This window comes from Argopecten irradians, chromosome 14 (assembly GCF_041381155.1).
Source record: "Argopecten irradians isolate NY chromosome 14, Ai_NY, whole genome shotgun sequence".
Taxonomy (NCBI): Eukaryota; Metazoa; Mollusca; class Bivalvia; order Pectinida; family Pectinidae; genus Argopecten; species Argopecten irradians.
The window spans coordinates 37,104,966-37,130,512 of NC_091147.1; the positions used below are offsets into that span (position 1 = coordinate 37,104,966).

The 25,547-nt window shown below is 34.0% G+C and overlaps 1 protein-coding gene across 1 annotated transcript in view; it reads right to left on the reverse strand.

Moving 5' to 3' along the window:
- The window catches only part of LOC138307459 (cadherin EGF LAG seven-pass G-type receptor 2-like), a 35,032-nt gene extending 10,035 nt beyond the window's left edge, over positions 1–24,997 (reverse strand). The window contains exons 1-14 of the mRNA XM_069248218.1: positions 24,528–24,997; positions 18,988–19,065; positions 17,864–18,022; positions 15,859–15,925; positions 13,261–13,424; positions 12,131–12,295; positions 11,648–11,766; positions 10,740–10,905; positions 10,016–10,177; positions 9,024–9,164; positions 6,164–6,286; positions 5,203–5,391; positions 4,273–4,469; positions 3,135–3,492 (exon numbers count right to left, since the gene is read on the reverse strand). Coding sequence (XP_069104319.1) covers positions 3,135–3,492; positions 4,273–4,469; positions 5,203–5,391; positions 6,164–6,286; positions 9,024–9,164; positions 10,016–10,177; positions 10,740–10,905; positions 11,648–11,766; positions 12,131–12,295; positions 13,261–13,424; positions 15,859–15,925; positions 17,864–18,022; positions 18,988–19,065; positions 24,528–24,588 — 2,149 coding nt within the window. The 5' untranslated portion in view covers positions 24,589–24,997. The remainder of the gene's footprint in view (positions 1–3,134; positions 3,493–4,272; positions 4,470–5,202; positions 5,392–6,163; positions 6,287–9,023; positions 9,165–10,015; positions 10,178–10,739; positions 10,906–11,647; positions 11,767–12,130; positions 12,296–13,260; positions 13,425–15,858; positions 15,926–17,863; positions 18,023–18,987; positions 19,066–24,527) is intronic.
- Between the last annotated feature and the right edge of the window lie 550 nt (positions 24,998–25,547).

The following is a 25,547-nucleotide window of genomic DNA, read 5'->3' on the forward strand; positions in this document are numbered from 1 at the left end:
ATTGAATACCTAAGATAAAATGTGTCAAAGGAGTAGGACATGGTACATGGAATACCTAAGATAAAATGTGTCAAAGGAGTAGGACATGGTACCTGGAATACCTAAGATAAAATGTGTCAAAGGAGTAGGACATGGTACATGGAATACCTAAGATAAAATGTGTCAAAGGAGTAGGACATGGTACCTTGAATACCTAAGATAAAATGTGTCAAAGGAGTAGGACATGGTACCTGGAATACCTAAGATAAAATGTGTCAAAGGAGTAGGACATGGTACCTGGAATACCTAAGATAAAATGTGTCAAAGGAGTAGGACATGGTACCTGGAATACCTAAGATAAAATGTGTCAAAGGAGTAGGACATGGTACCTGGAATACCTAAGATAAAATGTGTCAAAGGAGTAGGACATGGTACCTGGAATACCTAAGATAAAATGTGTCAAAGGAGTAGGACATGGTACCTGGAATACCTAAGATAAAATGTGTCAAAGGAGTAGGACATGGTACCTGGAATACCTAAGATAAAATGTGTCAAAGGAGTAGGACATGGTACCTTGAATACCTAAGATAAAATGTGTCAAAGGAGTAGGACATGGTACCTGGAATACCTAAGATAAAATGTGTCAAAGGAGTAGGACATGGTACCTGGAATACCTAAGATAAAATGTGTCAAAGGAGTAGGACATGGTACCTGGAATACCTAAGATAAAATGTGTCAAAGGAGTAGGACATGGTACCTGGAATACCTAAGATAAAATGTGTCAAAGGAGTAGGACATGGTACCTGGAATACCTAAGATAAAATGTGTCAAAGGAGTAGGACGAGTAGGACATGGTAACTGGAATACCTAAGATAAAATGTGTCAAAGGAGTAGGACATGGTACCTGGAATACCTAAGATAAAATGTGTCAAAGGAGTAGGACATGGTACCTGGAATACCTAAGATAAAATGTGTCAAAGAAGTAGGACAAGGTACCTTGAATACCTAAGATAAAATGTGTCAAAGGAGTAGGACATGGTACCTTGAATACCTAAGATAAAATGTGTCAAAGGAGTAGGACATGGTACCTGGAATACCTAAGATAAAATGTGTCAAAGGAGTAGGACATGGTACCTGGAATACCTAAGATAAAATGTGTCAAAGGAGTAGGACATGGTACATGGAATACCTAAGATAAAATGTGTCAAAGGAGTAGGACATGGTACCTGGAATACCTAAGATAAAATGTGTCAAAGGAGTAGGACATGGTACCTGGAATACCTAAGATAAAATGTGTCAAAGGAGTAGGACATGGTACCTGGAATACCTAAGATAAAATGTGTCAAAGGAGTAGGACATGGTACCTGGAATACCTAAGATAAAATGTGTCAAAGGAGTAGGACATGGTACCTGGAATACCTAAGATAAAATGTGTCAAAGGAGTAGGACATGGTACCTGGAATACCTAAGATAAAATGTGTCAAAGGAGTAGGACATGGTACCTGAATACCTAAGATAAAATGTGTCAAAGGAGTAGGACATGGTACCTGGAATACCTAAGATAAAATGTGTCAAAGGAGTAGGACATGGTACCTGGAATACCTAAGATAAAATGTGTCAAAGGAGTAGGACATGGTACCTTGAATACCTAAGATAAAATGTGTCAAAGGAGTAGGACATGGTACCTGGAATACCTAAGATAAAATGTGTCAAAGGAGTAGGACATGGTACCTGGAATACCTAAGATAAAATGTGTCAAAGGAGTAGGACATGGTACCTGGAATACCTAAGATAAAATGTGTCAAAGGAGTAGGACATGGTACCTGGAATACCTAAGATAAAATGTGTCAAAGGAGTAGGACATGGTACCTGGAATACCTAAGATAAAATGTGTCAAAGGAGTAGGACATGGTACCTGGAATACCTAAGATAAAATGTGTCAAAGGAGTAGGACATGGCACCAGGAATACCTAAGATAAAATGTCTCAAAGGAGTAGGACATGGTACCTGGAATACCTAAGATAAAATGTGTCAAAGGAGTAGGATATGGTACATGGAATACCTAAGATAAAATGTGTCAAAGGAGTAGGACATGGTACCTGGAATACCTAAGATAAAATGTGTCAAAGGAGTAGGACATGGTACCTGGAATACCTAAGATAAAATGTGTCAAAGGAGTAGGACATGGTACATGGAATACCTAAGATAAAATGTGTCAAAGGAGTAGGACATGGTACCTTGAATACCTAAGATAAAATGTGTCAAAGGAGTAGGACATGGCACCAGGAATACCTAAGATAAAATGTGTTAAAGGAGTAGTAGGATATGGAACATGAAATACATTAAAATGATGAATCAAAGAGCAGTGCATTATTCTTGAAATACATCAGATAAAAAGTGTCAATTGAGTAGGATTATGAATGTATGTACCACTGGTTTGATAGTTCACACCATTGCTGTTAAGTTTCATTGTTTTAAAGTGAATAGTCGGGCAAAGAAAACCAGTCTAAATGCGTTCATTGGCCTTCCAAAAGTTCTCACATATTAATACGACGGTCAAGTTCTGCTTAGTTTCCCAGTTCTGACCATTAAAGTAAAGAAAAGTTGAAAGCATTGAAAGCGAGGCTGCGTGGAAATGTAACCACGGACATAGTGAGCCGGGAGGACGTTTTAGAATTCCCAAACTTTAAATCAATTTTCTCGTACGCAGACAGATTTTGACGAGAGATTTTATTTTTCCATTTCATAAGAAATTATACTGGATACATTCACACCATTTTTACCGACTTTAGCCATCCTTGCCCGACTGTTCACTTTAAGTAAAGTTACTTAGGAGAAGTTGTTATATTCCGACAGCAGACGACAAATAGACATACAGCAAGGGTTATTCCAGTGATGTGAATATTCTAAAATAACCATTTAAAAATCATTATTTTGAAACTTATCGCAAGATATGCAATATTCTCTCTGAATCAATGGTATTTTGAAATTTTTTGCATTTCATGTACTATTCTATCTGAATTGATGATATTTTGAAAGTTATCGTAGGATATGTAATATTCTCTCTGAGTTCATGGTATTTTGAAACTTATCGCAATATATGCCATATTCTCTTTGAATTTATGGTATTTAAGCTGCTCGTCAGAAAGCCTTACCATATATTCCTAGATCTCCATCGGTGGCTTCTATATTCCCTATAATGTCGCCAACGTTACTATAAATGTTCGTAAAAATAGTGTAATCTAATTCACCGAATGTTGGCACGTGGTCATTGACGTCATTAATTGTTACTATAAGTTGTGTAGTGTCAGTATATTCTCCGTCTGATACCGTTGCTATGCAGGTCAAAACTGACGCTGTACCAGCAATGTCAAGGTCGTATATATCACTCAAGGTCACATCTGCAGTGTTTGGATTCATTGCGATTGCCGGACAATCGACACTATACGTGTGTGTATCGCCTGTATCTTGATCTGTTACGGTGAAGCCAGGATTTCCAAAGTTCTCTCCAGCCTATAATATATACAAGAAAACCTGCCTGAGCGACTACCTCTGTATAAAGACCACCTGCTTATAAAAGTCTCTTTCTTGGAGTCATAAATGGTCATTTATAACACAAGTTGACCTGTATATAAAGACAAAATCCTTATAAGACTACGTTACTGTTGGTCCTGGGATTGTATTTTAAACATGATTGACTGTACAGTACACCAAATGTGGCTTAATGTCCGTAGTGAATAACATTAAAAGTATGAGGAACGATTTATTCTCAAAAACCCTTATGTATATGATGAATTACGTATGCAATAAATATAAATGATCTGCAATGAGTTTCCACTCATATTAGACCTATGATGCAAGTTTTAGCAGCGAAAAATGAAGCAAAAATTGAAACGAGTATCATAAATCTAATATGAAAGGAAACGAATGATAGATTTTGTTATCATATAACTGCAATTCGCAGTAAATAAAGGAAGTAATTACCATGCGTATGAATACTATTAAAATGTATTCAGCCAATCACAATACATATAGCTTATATCACATGTGCATTATATATGAAATTTATGAAAATGATAATTCCTCTCGTATACATTAAATACAACATAAAATCTGTAATAGTATACAGCCAAAGTTACAGAAATTGCCTGAGGATGGCCAAAAGACTGAAAATTGTAAAAAAAAAAAAAAAAAAAAAAAAAATAGAGACATTTGTACTTTTTCATTTGTTTATGTTCCTCTTCTGGAAGACGATTGTTTGAACATACAATGTGAAAGATTACTTCTACATACATTGCCCTCGTTGCCGTTGATATAATAGATGGTATTTCCAAAGGCTGGTGGTTCGTTGATGTCGATCACATTCACTGTAAAGGTAGGGTAGGAATCCGTGTCCTCTCCGTCTGTTACACTGACATCTACCGTGAAACTTTTACTAGCCAAACCCTCATAGTCAATGGTATTGGTTGTTGACGTGGACAATAAACCAGCTAAAACCATAATTCATTGTTGATGAAATTCTAGAGTCGAAAAATTGTTATGCTCCCAATAAATGAACTTCGTGTGCATATCAAACGTCTTCATATTGATAATAGATTATAGATATTTCCTTCTTTCTATTTAGATATGCCTTTTTCATTTTAGTTACAACTTTCTTTATTTGAATTCGTCATACACCAATATAATATACAATTAATACAATGGAAAATAAAAACACTATTCTAAGACACTTATGTAAATCTATCACCTACATATACTAATGCATTATTGCTGGACAGCTATAGATAATTGTAACTTATGCATTCATTAAAAATTACTTAAGTTTAATAAACTGCAGAGTATACAGATCTACAAATGTAGTTTGAAGTTAGACAATATAACATACATTGTTTCAATTCAACTTGTTGTATGACAGAAATATTTCAGATTAAAAAGTAATTTACCACCACTTATCATTTATTTTATTAATTATTATTTTTATTATTATCATTGTATCATTATTTTTAATCATAATTATTATTATTTTTTAATTATTATTTTTATTTCATTTTATTGATTTATTGTAAAAAAAAATCGTTTTTTTTTTCATTTTTTTCCATTTTTTTTTATATATAGATAATTAACCAAATAAAATGGTAATAACAATTAGGAAAGAGGAAATAATCAAACCTTACATAATGATGTCTTATAACATGCTAATTGATAAAAAGGTCGAACACTTACTAGTTGTATCAAACGAAAATACGGAAGCACCTTCGCCAGCTGGAGTGAAGGTGGCGCTATAGGTCAACGGATCAAGGTCAGTGTCAGCGGCCGACACAAGGTAGATAGAGGTACCTTTGGCGATGTTTTCCATAAATGACAGACTGAATGTTAGCGGTGCAGTCTGAATAACAGGGCCTGAATTTATCCCTAGACAGGAAATATAAACAGGATAACGTTATTTAATTTACGAAAAAAAGCACGACTTTTTCTCTGTCTGCACCAATATGTATTTAACATATATCAGCAACGGTACAAATGTATATCTCACAACAAATTTAGAACAAAATTTTGTGGTTTGGTTTGATGAGATTTTCATGTGGATTCGAATATTCATTAATCAGCAGTAAATATTTGGCTATGCACATTAGGGAATCGTGACCTGGGGAAATAGCGTGTACTTTTCCGACTAACGAATTTTACACGAATCCTCGTAATTCAACTTTCGATATGAAATAAAATTCGCCCATAATCCCATCAAATCATATACCATAGTGACCAGTAAGGAATTGTCTTCAATGTAGGCTAAAGATATTTAGATTGGATGATTTTTGTGGTATTCAGAGCATTTTAAAATTGATACCCCATTTTCTGGAAATGTGATACAGGGCTTAGTACACAACCTTTCAGTATTTTTAGTTTTTTGGGGTTTTTTTGGAACCTGTGGGCTACGTAATTGACTCGACAATGTTTTGTTTTCAAGCACATTCTATATTTGCAAATTACATAATTATCTGCCCTTGCGGGTAGGTATTGAATGTGGCCATATGCTTAGGATCATAACGCTCATAATTTTCAGAAACTATGACGTGAATTTCGCTTACCAATAATGACGTCACTATGGCTACCAACCCGCGAGGGAGACAACTCCGTAATATGATAAACCAGATTTTTTTTATATAAGGCCAGGTTCGGGACTTACCAGTAACTATAACAGTCAGCGACATTGGCCCGACAGTATTTGTCCCGTCAGAGATTGTGACGTATACATTGTATCCAGGATTAGTTAACATCGATATGTCTTGACTAGTTTGTATTTCACCAACTGGAAAAAAACCGATTCGTTTGATTTGTTTCACTTCCTATTCCGTCTTTGCATATTATAGAGTTAGCTCCCTTGCGGGTCGGTATCGATTGTTACGTCATTATTTTATGAGCGCAATTCACGTCGTTTACTCTGAAAAGTTTGACGTTACGCTCGCAAACACATGACGTCACAATCAATACCTACCCGCAAGGGCAGATAACTATGTAATATGCAAATACAGAATTAACAACCGGAGTCATTGAAGGACATGTTATGTTTTAGGAGTGGAAGGAAAACCAGCGAACCCGGAGAAAAATCACCGACTTGCTGTGAATACCTGGAAACTGCCCCCGTGTGATTCAAATTCACGACACAGAGGTGAAGGAAAAAGGTAAATGGTAAGTTTTTGAAATGCTATCAAAGATACTGTTATAGGTAAAATCTTGTGAAAATCATTCTATTCTTAGTAGATATCTTTATAAGGGGATTTTTAAAACATTGCCCATTTGGAGAACATTTCGAGTAGAGCCAAAGTTTGACCATTTTTCCTTAAATCACAATCTATACTAGATTCATAACTAATATAACGATTAATACCAGAACATTTTCTATACAAGGTTAAGTTTGGTAAAAGTGGCTGAAAATCGTGCATTTTGTACCCTAAAATGAAGGGGTAGGGGTCTCATATGTTGTTATTCATAACTGGTATATTTACAAAAAATACCACTGGAAAGTAAAGTCTGCAAACATCTATAAATATCAAACACCTCGATAGGAAATTATGGTATAAATCTCTCGTGTATGGGTCAAAATGGCAGAATTTGCATATATGCCTTATGACCTCAAATAGTAAATTTCTTTAAAGGTCTTCTACCTTTCCGGAGCAAAAATTACAAGGTTTCTGAAAAAGATTAATAACATAAGAAAATGTATATCGTTGATTTCAGACAAAGTAACAACACCAAACATATGCAAGATTTCCGGCTGAATATATGATACTTTAGAAATCCATTTCGCTGTTTTGCCGTCTGGCGCAGTGATAGTCAACCATCGCGCGGTATTCAGGACGACGACGGGAAACATAAGACGATGCCCGTTATGAAAATTTACATTTTATTTACTTAATTTAATTTTTCAGAAGATTATGATGAGTGTAGTATTAATGGTAAGCTAGTAACTTTTGCGACACTACAACATTACCAATCTCGTTTTACATTCCCATTTTAAAAATTAAAAGCCGTTTCGGAAAGGTAGTGGGCTTTTAAGACTAACTCTGATTTTGTATTAAAACATTTACAAACTATGTAACGTATTTAAACAAAAAACTGGGAAAAAATCATAAAACAAAACGTTATTTATCTGAAATACATCATACAAGACATCACACCAGATGCACAAAGAACACACGCGCGGTTATCTATCTGACATACATCACACCAGATACACAAAGAACGCATGTGCGGTTATCTATCGGACATACATCACACCAGATACACAAAGAACACAAGCGGTTATTTAACGAACATACACAACACCAGATACATAAATAACACACGTGCGGTTATGTATCGGATATACACAACGCCAGATACACAACGGACACACCTGCGGTTATTTATCTGACTTACATCACACCAGGTACACAAATAACACACGTGCGGTTATTTATCGGACATACACAACACCAGATACACAAAGAACAAATGTGCGGTTATTTATCTGACTTACATCACACCAGATACACAAATAACACACGTGCGGTTATTTATCTGACTTACATCACACCAGATACACAAATAACACACGTGCGGTTATTTATCGGACATACACAACACCAGATACACAAAGAACAAATGTGCGGTTATTTATCTGACTTACATCACATCAGATACACAAATAACATTCGTGCAGTTATTTATCGGACATACACAACACCAGATACACAACGAACACACGTGTGGTTATTCATCTGACTTACATCACACCAGATACACAAAAAACACACGTGCGGTTATGTATCGGACATACACAACACCAGATACACAAAGAACACACGTACGATTATGTATCGGACATACACAACACCAGATACACAAAGAACACACCTGCGGTTATGTATCGGACATACACATCACCAGATACACAAAGAACACACGTGCGGTTATGTATCGGACATACACAACACCAGATACACAAAGAACACATGTGCGGTTATTTATCGGACATACACAACACCAGATACACAAAGAACATACGTGCGGTTATGTATCGGACATACACAACACCAGATACACAAAGAACACACGTGCGGTTATATATCGGACATACACAACACCAGATACACAAAGAACACACGTACGATTATGTATCGGACATACACAACACCAGATACACAAAGAACACACCTGCGGTTATGTATCGGACATACACATCACCAGATACACAAAGAACACACGTGCGGTTATGTATCGGACATACACAACACCAGATACACAAAGAACACACGTACGATTATGTATCGGACATACACAACACCAGATACACAAAGAACACACCTGCGGTTATGTATCGGACATACACAACACCAGATACACAAAGAACACATGTGCGGTTATTTATCGGACATACACAACACCAGATACACAAAGAACACGCGTGCGGTTATTTATCTGACTCACATCACACCAGATACACAACGAACCCACGTGCGGTTATTTATCTGACATATATCCCACCAGATACACAAAGAGCTCACGTGCGGTTATTGTGAACGGACAGATGGCCGTAGAACACGTGGGAGGGTTGAAGGTTATGACGTCATTGACGTCAGCATCAGTGGCTGTCACCGTAAACAAACTCGTCCCAATGGCTATGTCTCTTGCAATCGTAGTCTTAGCTGCCAAAATAAAAATGTTTATCAAAACCTCATATAACAATGCTTTCTTATTTTTCATCTTTGAAAATAGAAACACATCAAACTTTTAAAGATTTTCGCTTGACAAACGTGATGTAACCTGAATGTGTGCGATATTGCTGTTATTGATACAGAACATACAGTTAATATCATTTTTATACATGGATTTATATTCCTTGTTATGGATATCAAATTATGATAATATTCATATTAGTGATATTAGAAAAAGCGTTGTTATAAAAAATATCATTAACTATAATAATTATTATTTCCATAATTGATAATTATTCAAATTTATCCAAATACTTGTACTTAGTTTCTGAATCTTAACCATGGAATTGGAAAAAAACAAAACATTAGTAATGGATAAGCAAAGGGGGGAACAATTCAACTTATCTTATATTTACATGTAAGATCATTAAAAGGGAGAACCATTTTGATAAGCCGTTTTCGGGTCCTGTCGTTTGCATTAACGCTAAACATATATTATCATAAATTGATAATAACATTTTTTGAAACTTTAGACATAAAAATTATATATTGATAAAACCGGGTATTGTGAGCATAGACTGATTCCCGCCTTATCTTCAGTTACCTCCCTTACGGAAACTACACATCGGAGTAACAATCGCAACATCTCGGAGAAATTTCCGACAATGTTCGGAAATTTTTCCGAAGATTGTCGGAAATATTTCCGACGATTGTCGATAATTTTTCCGATTATTGACGGAAATTTCTCCGAGTTGCTGCGATTGCCTAAATGAAAGGGGCTCCGTCTGGCGGAGAGTAGATAACTAAGGGAAGATAATTAGTCTAATGTTAGCAGAAATTACCTGGTAAATTAGTGAATACTGGTGGAACGTTTGAGATGACGTAGACGTAGAAGGTTTCAGTGTCCGAGGATCCATAGGCGTCGGAACACGTGACATCAAACTCATACTTCTTAGTGGTGACGTAGTCGAAACCAGGGTTCAAAATGTTGTTTATTTCATAGGCTGTTTTTTTAAAAAGAATAAAACATGTATTTACATGGTAATATAGTAAAGTCTTACTTTCGCCTATTGGCGTGGTAATGAAGTGAAGATTTACTTTCGCCCATTGACGTCGTAATGAAGTGAAGATTTACTTACGCCCATTGGCGTGGTAATGAAGTGATGACAAACTTGCGCCAATTGGCGTGGTAATGAAGTGATGACAAACTTGCGCCAATTGGCGTGGTAATGAAGAGAAGACTTACTTTCGCCCATTGGCATGGTAATGCAGTATAGACTTACTTTCGCCCATTGGCGTGTTAATGAATTGCAACTATGAATTGGAAAATTAATTACGCCTATTACGAAAAAGAATTGAAGTCTTTCTTCGCCTATTGGTATGATAATCAAACGAAGACATACTTACGCATTTTGGCGTGATAATGAATAGGACCAATGCATTAAATATTTACTTGCATATTGGCGTGATAAAAAATTGAAGATACATTGAAATCGCGCATATTGACATGTTAATGAATTGAAACAATGAATTGCCTGTTGGCGTCATAATGAATTTAAGACTTACTTGCGCCTGTTTGTATGATAGTAAATTCTGGAGCTGCCGCCAGTGTACAGCTGGTAACACTATCTACTGGAGAGGCGTCTGAGGTTGTGATGCTATGGAGTAGTGTCTGGGCGGTGAGGTCCTGACTTACAATAACGTAATTCGGAAGGTTGGTGATATAGATAGGCTGTTAATTACAAAACATCATATTGACTTACAATATTGTGACTCGGAAGGTTGATGATATAGATAGGCTGTTAATTACAAAACATCACATTGACTTACAATACTGTAACTCGGAAGGTTTTGATATAAATAGGATGTTAATTACAAAACATTATATTGACTTACAATACTGTAACTCGGAAGGTTGATGATATAGATAGGCTGTTAATTACAAAACATCACATTGACTTACAATACTGTAACTCGGAAGGTTGATGATATAGATAGGCTGTTAATTACAAAACATCACATTGACTTACAATATTGTAACTCGGAAGGTTTTGATATAAATAGGCTGTTAATTACAAAACAGCATATGTGTTCCAACTGACTTTTATAATAAAATCAGCCCAGTCTCTCAACATTAAAAACTTTTACCGAGAATTTAGTTGTTATGTTGATCCAGTGATGTCACAAGAGTTTATTGCATTGGTAGTCATTTATAATACAACCTCAGACGAGAGTATACTGTATTTTCATATTACAGAGTTATCTGCCCTTGCGTGTAGGTATTGATTGTGACGTCATGTGTTTGCGAGTGTAACGTCATACTTTTCGGAGAAAACGACGTGAATTGCGCTCAAAAAACAATGACTTAACAATTGATACCTATCCGCAAGGGAGCTAACTCTGTAACATGCAAAGATGGAATTGAATATGATAAACCAGTATTGCATCCATATGAGACAAAAAATGATATATACCGAGTCAGTGACGGTTATGGTAAGTACCCTTGTGGTCTGTGCTCCACATGGATCCTGCACTTGGAACGTTAAAGGGTAGTTGTTAGGTGTTAAAGTATTTATACTTGTTGTCACCGTAACTGTTAAATAAACAGATATATTAATTAGCTAATAAATTAATAACTTTGGATTATATTTTTTTTAATTGATGTAAAATCATATCAATTAACATTAAATTTTTATTACTTAATATAAAATTTTATTTAATAATATGAATTTTTATTAATTGATATAAATTTAAATTAATAACTTAATTGATTTATTATTTTTTATTAATCAATTAATTTTAATGAATAATAAATATTAATTTTAATTATTTAATATAATTTTATTAATTTATGTGTGAATTTATTAATTAATATTAATTTTAATAACTTTAAAATAAACGATATTTCACTAAAGTTTTAAACGCAAAGGGACGATTGGCGGACTAAATATACATACGTGTGTTCGGATCAAATGCAAATTCAGTGGAAGCTGTCTGCATACTCGCTGTAACAGGGTCACCATCAGCATCAAACACCTCAAAGACATAGGTTACAAAACCCGTCGGTGATATATCCATTATAGTTGTTGACATGACAGCATTCGTAATGACGGGTGCTGCATCTACAATAAGCAATATTAACTTTTAGTGTTATTAGGTCCACGTCGAATTAACAGACAGTGTCATTTCTATAAGGTCGAAGAAACCACGAGTACCCGGAGAAAAACAACCGACTAGCAGTTAATAGCTGCCAGCTGCTCCACATTGGGTTCGGACAAGCAACCCAGATGTGGGGGCTTGTGGTTATATAACGGGGCATCTTAACCACTCGTGATCGGCAACCGCAGTAGCCACGTATTCCCCAGTCTCTCGCCGCTGATTGAGAGTCCGGTCCGGTTTTGCTCTGAAGTTCGGTAAAGCTTTTCATTTGCAGATAGAAACACATCTATATATATATGACGATTTTTTTTTTTTTTTTTTTTTTTTGAGAAAAACATTCTTTATCACACTAAAACAACGAAAAATAGAAGGTTAATTGAGATTTTTGGACGCAGCCGTCCATGTTTATTTACCATTTCAACATACCCTCTACCAGTTGCAAACAGCAGTCGGACCAGACTCTTATTCGGTATATGTCGTTCAGCGGCGAGAGTCTGGGAAATGCAAGACTACCACCGCGGTGTCTAACACGCAATATACACTTCTTAAGATTTTTATACCCAAACATATATGTGTTGGCCCATGTAATTTCGCAAGTTTTCCCCTATCTAAATCTTTACAAACGAAGTATATGGTACTGGTTGCGGCCACAATCAAATGATGGTACTACAGAAGTGCAAAATGATTTTTAATGCTTTTAATTATTTTCGTTTCCGTTAAAATATGCTGTTTTCCAAAGCGTAAGTAACGTTTTAATCTGTTGCAAAATCCTAGTTAGTGTAGGCCCTCTATAATGCTTACATTAAAATGTCTTAGTTTCTTAATTCGTCATTTCTAAAATATCAATTCAGTAATGTTTACTTTTTAATATCATCACTTTTTGTTTATCGCTAGGTACTGCCATTATAAGTTGATGCATGATGCTTACTAGGACTTATGACTGCTTGGAATCCAAACCGTCTATCCATTGTTGTGCCTTCCGTCCAAGGGTATGTACCGCCAACTGCCACCGCGCCTACAGTAGTCGATGTTTTAAAATTTGGCCCTCCTCCATTTATTTTATAACTGACCACAGAGTTCCCGGGGGAATACCTGACAATGATCATGTGACTTTAACTACATTGTAATTAATCATCAATGGAATTGTATTACAACTAAAAGTTCGGGATATTTTTTTACATAAACTAATAAAAAATGCATGTTGTAATATAGCACAAAATGATTTTCTTTTATAATAACTACTTGGAATTTCTAACACGTACATATCACCAAAACATTTAAATAATAAGACAACATACAAAACACTGACTTAAATGTCAGTATCACCAGAACAATTTAATAAACGACATGTAAAAATGGTTTATAAATAACATGTAAATATCAAGACAACAATTAAAGCGAATAGTCGGGCAAAGGAAACCAGTCTAAATACGTTCTATGGCCTTCCAAAAGTCCTTGTATACCATAATGATGGTCAAGTTCTGCTTACGGGGTCCAGTTTTGACCATTGAAATTATCGGGAAACCCCGTGTAAATTTAGCACAGTTCTAAATATAAATTCGCCTAACTGTTTGAAAACGGGGCTGCGTGGATATGCGTTAAGAGTGAACTCCACTAATAGCCGGTCGGGAAGACGTATTAGGATTCCCATAATATATATTAATTTCTTCGCATACAGAGGGATTTTGATGGGAGATTTTATTTTTCTATTTCAAAAGAAATTATACTGGATATATCAAAACCATTTTTACCGACTTAAGCCTTTGTTTGTCTGACTATTCGCTTTAAGCTGTTAAAACGAGACCGACAATATATAGATTAATGTGAATCATACCAGAACAAATAAATGTCAAAACGGTAAACACAACATTGAATTTCATGTAAATATCACGATAACGGAAAACTATTAAAACGAGCCACAAAACAATTGCATTAATGTGAAAATCACCATAACAATCAAGCTATTAAAACGAGACACAAAACAATTACATTAATGTGGAAATCATCATAACAATCAAGCTATTAAAACGAGACACAAAACAATTACATTAATGTGGAAATCACCATAACAATCAAGCTATTAAAACCAGACACAAAACAATTACATTAATGTGAAAATCACCATAACAACCAAGCTATTAAAACCAGACACAAAACAATTACATTAATGTGAAAATCACCATAACAATCAAGCTATTAAAACGAGACACAAAACAATTACATTAATGTGTAAATCACCATAACAATCAAGCTATTAAAACGAGACACAAAACAATTACATTAATGTGAAAATCACCATAACAATCAAGCTATTAAAACCAAACACAAAACAATTACATTAATGTGGAAATCACCTTAACAATCAAGCTATTAAAACCAGACACAAAACAATTACATTAATGTGGAAATCACCTTAACAATCAAGCTATTAAAACGAGACACAAAACAATTACATTAATGTTGAAATCACCATAACAATCAAGCTATTAAAAAAAGACACAAAATAATTACATTAATGTGAAAATCACCATAACAATCAAGCTATTAAAACCAGACACAAAACAATTACATTAATGTGAAAATCACCATAACAATCAAGCTATTAAAACCAGACACAAACAATTACATTAATGTGAAAATCACCATAACAATCAAGCTATTAAAACGAGACACAAAACAATTACATTAATGTGGAAATCACCATAACAATCAAGCTATTAAAACGAGACACAAAACAATTACATTAATGTGGAAATCACCATAACAATCCAGCTATTAAAACCAGACACAAAACAATTACATTAATGTGAAAATCACCTTAACAATCAAGCTATTAAAACCAGACACAAAACAATTACATTAATGTAGAAATCACCATAACAATCAAGCTATTAAAACCAGACACAAAACAATTACATTAATGTGGAAATCACCATAACAATCAAGCTATTAAAACGAGACACAAAACAATTACATTAATGTGGAAATCACCATAACAATCAAGCTATTAAAACGAGACACAAAACAATTACATTAATGTGAAAATCACCATAATAATCAAGCTATTAAAACGAGACACAAAACAATTACATTAATGTGGAAATCACCATAACAATCAAGCTATAAAAACGAGCCACAAAACAATTACATTAATGTGGAAATCACCACAACATTCAAGCTATTAAAACGAGACACAAAACAATTACATTAATGTGAAAATCACCATAACGATCAAGCTATTAAAACGAGACACAAAACAATTACATTAATGTGAAATCACCATAACAATCAAGCTATTAAAACCAGACACAAAACAATTACATTAATGTGAAAATCACCATAACAATCAAGCTATTAAAACCAGACACAAAATAATTACATTAATGTGGAAATCACCATAACAATCAAGCTATTAAAACCAGACACAAAACAATTACATTAATGTGGAAATCATCATAACAATCAAGCTATGAAAACCAGACACAAAACAATGAGTTGCATGTACGTAAATATATCTCGTACTTACCAGCCTACAATATCACCTGCCAGAACCGGAATTCCATCAGCGAATGTATCCGTATTGTCACCTGTAGCTAAAACAAAAATCAACAGACAGTCGTTGAAATAATGAAATAAAATGAAAACAAACACACAAAGAAAAAAAAAGAAAATCTAATCGTAACGGGCATTTAATCCTCAATCAATCCAAACTCGTATTTCATTAAGGTCAAAATTTCTGTTTAACGTCTAAATTGTGATTTTGTATGTACATGTACCATCTTTTTTGGATTCACCCGATTCTGATTGCTAAATTTCCAGTCCTTTTAAATGATTGAGAAGTAGTTGGTGTTTTGAGTTTTTGACAAATGATCTCCTAATTAGTTATCACTCTGTAAAATTTACAAGTTGTATGTTTTACTTATTCTAATTTTATCAGAACTTTTATTTTCTAGATGGAGTGTATGCGAAGAACGTAGGAGCATTCATCCATGATATTCAAAGGGGTTACTCTCACTGACGTTATATACATCCCTCGAATATCTCGTAGTAAAACTGGGGGCAGTTCAGAAGAAAATATACTGACACATCACAGACCTGCAGATACTTTCTTTGGTGATTGTAGCGAGTGCGTCTGCTAAGTTTAAAGCCACAAATAATTGACTGTAACAATGACCATATTCATGACGTCGGGAAGGGAGATAAATATAATTAAACAAAATGATTACTAGTATTGATCAAATTCTTGATTTGTTTTGGTGGTGGTTTTTTTTTTTTTTTTTTTTTTTTTTAAGAACAGTTTCGGTCATATGTGTTGTGATCAAATGACACATTAAGACAGGCATTTAACCTAGAAGACAAGTGTTGTGATTATCTGATCACAGCAGGTGCTGTTTTCTTCGAATTTATTTTTTTTAAATGGGAGTGGGTATTATTGTTGTAAAATTATAATAAAACGTCGAGATATAAGGAAACTTACATTGATATTCTATCTTAGTATCACGAAATGTTGTTAAGCACTCGGCAAGCCTCAGGTTTTACAACATTTTGTGACATGTGGGTAGAATATCCCTATCCTTCATATACACACATGAAAGAGTCTGATAGTCTGTAACAATCCTAACCTAGGCTATCTTGACACGAGCTATCGCATTGCGATCGCATTACAGACTTGAAAGACGATGCAGTTTAACCTGAGTATTGTTTGAATTAGTGTTATATAAAATTTTCATCTTCATGAGTGGTTTGGTAGTCGACACATTTTAACTTGCATTTTTTTTAAAACCCCACTACCTTTCAAAAACGGTTTTTAATTTTTAAAATGGGAACGTATAACGAGATCGATAATTTTGTAGAGCCGCAAAAAATATCAACTTTCCGTTAATACTACATTGAAACAACAATGAAATGAAACTCCGCAGTTATCATATATTATGCAGGAAATCATGCATATGTTTGGTGTTGTCACCTTATCTTAGGTCGTCGATTTGTATTTTCTTATCTTATTAATATTATTAAGAAACATGTAAATTTTTCTCCAGAAAGGTAGTGGGCCTTTAAGATTAATGCTACATAGAATTTTCATCTTCATGAGTGGTTTAGTAGTCGACACAATCTAACATGCAGTATTGTTACGTCTATCGCTGTATAGTATTGTTACCTGTATTAGTTACTTGGTAGTCGACGTAGCTTTACCTGCGGTATTGTTAACATTAGTAGAAAAATAATAAATACAATTTTCACCTGCACGAGTGATTTCGGAGTGGATGCAATTTAGTCTGCGTTACTTTTACGTCTAGTATTTGATTGATCATTACCTACAGGAATGGTTTTGCATAGGAGACGATGCAGGTTTATTCAAAATTAGTCTAATGAAATGCATTTTACCTGCAGTATTGGTTTTGGAGACGATGCAGTTTAACCTGCATTTTTACTATTAATGCTATAAAATATCATTTTACCTGCAGGAATCGTTTGGCACAAGATGCAGTTTAACCTGATTTTTACGATTAGTGTTTTAAATATCATTTTACCTGTAGGAGTGGTTTGATGTTGTCCTATCAACTCATAGGTCCCTCCAACGTCTCTCCAGACTTGAAAAAACACTATGTCAACAACTTGAGCGTGATAAATCCATTGATAGATAACGCCACAGTCACATGTTACTGCATGATCGGTCCACAGGCTCATTCCTATAGGGTAACATTTTATATTTATTTTAGTTTTGAAGCAATATACACTTCTTTCAGCCTAACTATCATACATTCATTTAAGCATGATTGTCACTGTTTTTTTAACTTCATCGGGGTATGAAAGAAATTTTAAGCAAACAAAATTCATTTTACCATGATAACATGAAATACATTAAAACGTACGATTCCTTTGATTCGCCAAAGAATTTTTCTCCACAGTTGTATGAAGAAAAAAAAGTATCTGCCAATCAGAAAGACATATTTAGTATGAAAACAAATATGCATGTATACCGCAATGAAGTAAAATACAGAGCGTCTTAAGTTTTGAGTTCATGCAGATAATTAGCTCATACCAATACAGAAAATAAATATCGAATCCACAAAACTGTGTAAGACAGCATAGGAAGATTATTTCTAAACTACCTTAATTGGCAACCATAATGATGAAATTATGAATAAATATTTAATTTACGATAGATACCAATATTTGGTATTGTAATATTTCCTGTTTACATGTATAACAGTGTCTGTGATAAGTTGAAGCATATCACATGACAGGAAAATAAAACATCGTATTTCCCTCGGGGTTGAGACATTGTATTTCCCTGGGGCGCGTGCCCCTATGGTGACCGCCCTTCTTTCACACGGAGTTATCGCCCATACCGACTGTACAATAATGACGGACGAAGAGTAAAACTAAATTTTTACTCATCGCAAGTTTAAGTAATATCTAACCCAGAGTAGCCAATCGTGAATTTTCGGCATTATAAACAATGCATGCCCCCGATGGAAGTGTGTCATGAAGGTTTATTTACCCTAGGATGTAATATTTCCCTCGGGCAAGCCCTCGGAAAATATAACACTTTTGAATTCGGGTTCATATAACACTGTCACCGGGGCCATAAATGCATAATATATACTGTATCAGCTGTTATGTATGTGAATATAGTTATTACTCAACTTACCCACTTGATTGAAGTCTCGTGTGTTGCGAGTTAGTGGCGTGTCATCTCCAACATACGCCCCAGCTGTACAAGGAGCACCTGGGCAGGTAAAAATAAGGATGTGCATAGTGGCTAACAACTGGTTTTTCTTGTACAAAATAAACGTTATTTTGGTCACTAATTTGCAAATTGACAAATGCCATTAAAGCAGCGCCCTCAAGCGTGATTTCTGGACGAATATCTTTACTATCTCTGTTACACTACCTATATGAATTACTTTTTTAATGTTTTGTCTTACAAAAAAAATAAAGTTTTGATACAAATACGTCAAATAAAAAATAGAAAAGCAGTTTTTCTACATAAATGTTGCGGAAACTATATTTTCTGAAACAAATTCTTTCAATGAAATACAATACACAAGTAATCAGTATAATATGATGATTTAAAGTACATTTAACAATAACTGGATACGAAACATGTTTGAATTAAAATAAAATAATGGAGGAAAAAAGGCCATTGATGTATAATTGTAAACATATTTTATTGGACACGACTGTCATTTTGGGCGACCTTTTTTTTTTTGGGGGGGGGGGGGGTGGTTGAAGGTAATCTTCTTTTTGTTTTTATTTATCGCAGTAAGAAACGACATTCCTGTCATTGTGATACCTCCATTGTCATTAAAAAAAGAAAGTTCATCCAAGTTTATGCAAATTTGAATTGTAATCAGTGGAATGAAACTGTTCAGAATAAGGTTCGTTAGAATTTTTGTAGACTATTATATCTTCCTTTGTAATGCTTTCTGAATAGATAAGGTACTTTTAAATCATTTTCATGTTTGATTTTACTGATATTCATCATATCTTATATGACTGAAGGGGAAATTACTTTAGCTTCCTGCTTCGTAGACAAACAATTGTATTTAAATGTCTAGTTTGAATGCACAATATGTTGTCTAACGCGGTAGTCAATGCCGAATAAAAGAAAACCTGGGATTTAACTATGCTACGACCTTTCTGTCCTGACTAGAAGGGGAAGAACATTGTCATTTGACCATGGACTGTCGGCACAGTGGTATTTACACGCACCGCGTCACCTTTACAAATCTACCTATATGGAGTTAACTGATTTCCAGTCGCACATGTAGAGAGCAGAAAACTATTGACACATACTAAATACTACGCAATAGTATAAACAACAGTTGAGAAACATCAGAGTCGCGGCTTTGTACTTCAATATATTTATAGTTATAGAAATGGTTCGATATGTGGCCTGACATCTAAACCTATTGGATAATGATTGCTCTATTATTTGAATTTGCAGGTGTTATTTTGCTCCAAGTACAACAGTTGTAATATTAAGGCGATAATACTGTACTTCCGGTTATATGCCCTATTTTTACTGGGGGGAAAAAAGAAGAAAAAAACCGACATCTGACTCAAAAGACTATAAATGTTGTACAGTTTTTTTGTGAATCATAATTTTGTGATAGCATTGTCCTGAGATATCGAAGATTTCATATCGAGCATTCCATTTGCAGAATCAACTGGTACGAACCCGCTGTATCTGTGATGAACGCGCTGTACCATCCGAACCGAACCGGTACAAGTGGTTCGTTTTCAGAAGCGTACCACTTGTATCAAAGATGGCGGACCCGAAATTCTTCATTTGTCATCGGAATGTTTTCTTTGTTGAAAAGAAGGCAGAGCGTATTCATATCCGATAAAATTACATGGATCGTTAATTTCAATGTGTGCTGAAACTATTAAGGTATTATTTTTATATCCATGTTATCTTTAACATTGTAAATACTTTTATACTCGAAGCGTATCTTTCATATGGGTGCCGCCATCATGGAAAAAATCTAATCGCGATTCATTTGGCGGTGCCGTATCACTTTAGTGCAACTGGTACGAATCCGCAAATGGAACGCACGGATACTCTACAGTGCTTATAGTTTTGTCACTCCGTCTCTGTACATTACAGAGTTACCTCCCTTGTAGATATCAGGTATGACGTTATTGTTTTGTCTGAAAAGTAAGTACGTTTCGTTCAGAAACACGTGACGTCACAATCAATACCTACACACAAGGGCAGATAACAGAATAGACAAAGAACACAAAGTATCTCTTAGTTTTAATGAACAACCTGCCCTTGTGTATTTTATTAAGTTGACGGTATAATAGGGATACATAAAAAAAACATAACCCAGTTAGTTAACATCATATCAATTTGCGTTGGATACATGCACGTATCAATTCTTACAGATTGTCTATCACGCCTAATTACCACGTAGAAAGTTACTATTACTACACCGCGAGACATACAGTGAAATGAACCTATTACACAGGAACGTTTGGTGACGTAACTTCCTTTTAATTAATAGAAATGTTTTAACTCTATAATGGTTGTTAATAAACTTATCTTCTTTTTCATTTTAAGAAGCAGATCTTTAAATGCTCGAGAGAGCATAAACGATACCCATAAATTGAACAATAACTGATGTATATTCGTATTAATATGTGTCTAATTAACACAAAAATGTATATAAAATAATTTAGTTTACTTTTGGTACGTGCACAATCAGAACTATATTCCAAAAAGGGCATAGTGCCGTGGAATTTTTTTGGGACGCTATTAAATATTTTTGATATTATCATCATGATTTAAAATAAGAAACTCAAACTTTTCAATGGTATTAATGGTGTAAAGTAAGTAACTTTTTGTAACTTAAGAAAAATACTAATTCGTCTGCTCCTGTTTTTGATAGAGAAAAATTCCATTTGTCGGCGGTGGAGCATCTTTTTAAAAAAAAAAACCCCATATTAACAGTTTAATCGATTTGGACAAAGCCATATTCTGATATCAATTAAAATAAGGATTGTTATATAATTCGTATAGGTGCAAAATCCAAGTTGAAACAAAACATATCAGGTTCTCGAAAGCAGCTATGCTGTTAACAGAAACAGGATATTTATTCGGTTTCTGACTAATGATTTTTGTACAAAACCAGCTAAAACACAATTAACAAACTAATTTCCTGATTCATTCATATGATCTAAATAATTACTTACTACCATAATATTAATATTAAAGATATTAATATCAAAGAGCATGAGTATCATCTACATACAAATAAGCACCTAATAATGAAAAGACATTTTAGCATATGAAATGATAATCCATTTTTTAACTCCAGCAAATTCAGGATTCGATATAGATTCCAAAGATTTGTTTAAATATTGATTGCAATTTTTTCAATTCATCGGGGTTGGAAAGAAATCAGTATCATATATCATTAACCGATATATTACAAAATAGTGACATCAATGTTTATATATTTTTTTTCAAATTATTTTCCAAAATAAAATAGTTTAAAGATGCTCCACCGCCGACAGACCAAAAATGATATTCATCATTTGAACAATAATTGGTGTTTAATCGTGTATATAATAGTCTAATTAACACAAAAAATAATATAAAATAATTTATTTTGCCTTTGGTACATTCGGATTCAGTATTTCATTCCATATAGGATATAGTGGTACGGATTTTTTTCGGGATGGAATTAATTATTTTTCATATTTTTAACTTGAAGTAAAATTAGAAGCTCAAACTTTTCAATGGTGGTAATGGTGTAAAGTAAGTAACTTTTGTAACTGAAGAAAAATACTAAATCGTCTGCTCCTGTTTTTAATAGTGAAAATACCATTTTTTATCTACGAAATACAGGAACTGATGGATTAGTATTTTTCTTAAGTCCCAAACGTTACATAGAGGATACACTATCACTATCACTCGAGCTTCTTATTTTATTTCAATATAAAAGTATTTAAAATGATCATTTGCATTTCGAGAAAAATCCATGTCACAATTCCATATATGGAATGAGATACTGATTTCGCAGACAAGAACTTTACTCAATTTTTGTGTTAATCAGGTGTATTTAAACATCGGCAATTTTAATACACATCAATTATTATCCAAATAAATTAATATTATTATGCGGTGGAGCATCTTTAATTTACAAGTAAACAAGTATTTCCAATTCTGTTCTAAACTTTCATTTTATAATGAAGAGTGTTCATTTTCAAAATGTAATAATAGATAACTTTTTTCTTTAAAATCCTACAAATGGTTAATGTACTTTCTAACAGAAATAACTTAATAAAGGATACAAAAGCTAAGCGCTGATAAAAATATACAAACAAAATCAATATTTTTCAAAGAAGTTATATAAAAATATGTTTTGCTACCAATATATTTGAATTGACGGCAAAAGTCATTATATAAATTGGTAACAACGTAATATGTGTTACGAAAATTGGTGTTGGCTTATTGTATTTGTAGACTATTTCTGATTCTGGTATAATTTTTATAAGAAGCATTTTTCAAGGTACAACGAATGTGATGTAATATAACATTAATTAAAAAATATTTTCGTATATTCTTGATCTCCCATTAAGGCAAATCAATTACTTTATAGAACGGGAATGGTTTTACAACTTTATACCTATTTTTTTTTCTTTGTTTTCACAAGAAATCCGACTTTGTGATTGGTTGATTCCTTTTCTTAACAGCTCTATCATATCGATGTTGCATATTAATTTGAGAAAACAATGCCTTTGAAAATAATTGTAATCGTACGTTAAAGATGCTCCACCGCTGACAAATACCATTTGTTGACCAGCTTAACCCACCTACCAATTATGGTACGTCGACGATATGATAAAATTTAAACATGATTTATAGATTAGATGCGCTTTTATTGTGACGATAAAAATTCTTGCAAATTATCACTGCATTATAGTTTCAATCACAAAAAAATCACGATTTTGAATAGCCGTCATTATGTTATTAACACAGCATTAACGAAATGCGTCAACAAAATTACTATTTTCTCATTAAAATCTTGACGTTATTGTCAGAAACTAAGTTGGTTTAATTAAATGTAGGACAAGCAATAGGATTTGTGTTAAAATAACACGCAATGTTCATGTATATAGAATTGACTTGCAGTCACGGCTGTCTTCGAACTTAGGGATCACATTTTGTGATCTTCGGATAGGATATCCCTATCCTTCATATATATGACCTGTTTGAAATATTGACTTAATGCGTGATTAAAATTCTTAAACCGTAATAAAATATATTTTTGCATGAAAAAAATGAAAATACTGTGTAAAATCTTTTGACTAATTTATAAATATAGAACATTAACGAACATACTTTATATGAAGGATCTCCCATTGATAATATCTTTTAGTTAGCAAATTTGCAACGTTTGATTCGGATAAAACAGTGCTTTAATGTCATTTAAATTATTAAAAAGTGATTGCAGTCTCATCTGATAATTTTTATTGTGATGTAAGTAGTTTTTCTCAACAATGTAGAAAAGCTCCACATGACAATCATCTAAGATCCTCTTAATGCCATCAACATTACATATTTTGACGGAAAAGTATTATCTTTTGATAGCATTAAAATTTACAATTAAATGTTTCGGAAATTGTAGACCCTACTTTAAAAGTAATTATAAAAACTACATAAGACAATATACTCACCATGTGCTAGTGAAATCATTAGCATACAAACGCCGGATATAAGTAAGAAATCCATTGTCATCTTGCGGTGAAATCTTTCTCCTCCTGCTTGCCTTTATCGAAGAAGTTTATATGACTTGTATCATAAAAGTAAAGAGCACTTCACCTGTATCCTCTCGCATATAACCAATGGAAGGGCGAGTTCGATTACGTACCAGAGCGCTATACTCCCCAATCTCAACAATAGATTCGATTCATATTATTACCAAAACGCAAGTGATGTGTCTTTGTCAGCAATACAGGTTATTATAATCTGTTTCACAAGGATATCACATGTTATCAAATTGTATACAACTTGTTTATTCCCAGAGACTTAATTCAATAAGCATGCCCCTTCACGGTAGGTCCTAAGCGAAGTGACTAAAAGTTTACATACATGTAGTTACGGGACGGAGTTGATAGAGGACACGAGAAATGTAAAAGTATGCGTTTTGAGATAATTAAGTTAGGATGTTTCCTTTTTACTTGCCATACTGTAAACCAAATAGATTTTTGCGGGCAATTTAATTTCGCGTATTTAGAAATCGTGAAAGTTTATCAATCACCACGAGAATATTTTAGACGCGGGCTCAGTAGAATCTAACACTCACAGAATAAAGCAAGATGCTAAATTGAATTACAGTGTATAACTAAATTATGTGATCGGGTGGTGTGGTAAAACCAATTACCTTTCACCTAGCCGGCCGGAGTTCGATCCCCGGCACGAATTTAACAAGGTCAGGGGTCACCTACACGGTCACGTGGTTTTTCTTCGGGTACTCCGGTTTCCTCCCACACTAAGATCCTTCGCCGGCTTGGATGTAGTAAGTGAGACTTTGATAATCTTTTTACAAGACCATTTGGTTTGCTTAGTTTAAACAGCCAAGGTCATTGTGGTAATTTCGTCCTTGCATATTGCAATACATTACCTATTATGCATGACCATATGTAGGTATCGATTGTGACGTCATTATTTTGTAAGCGAATCTCACGTCGTTTTCT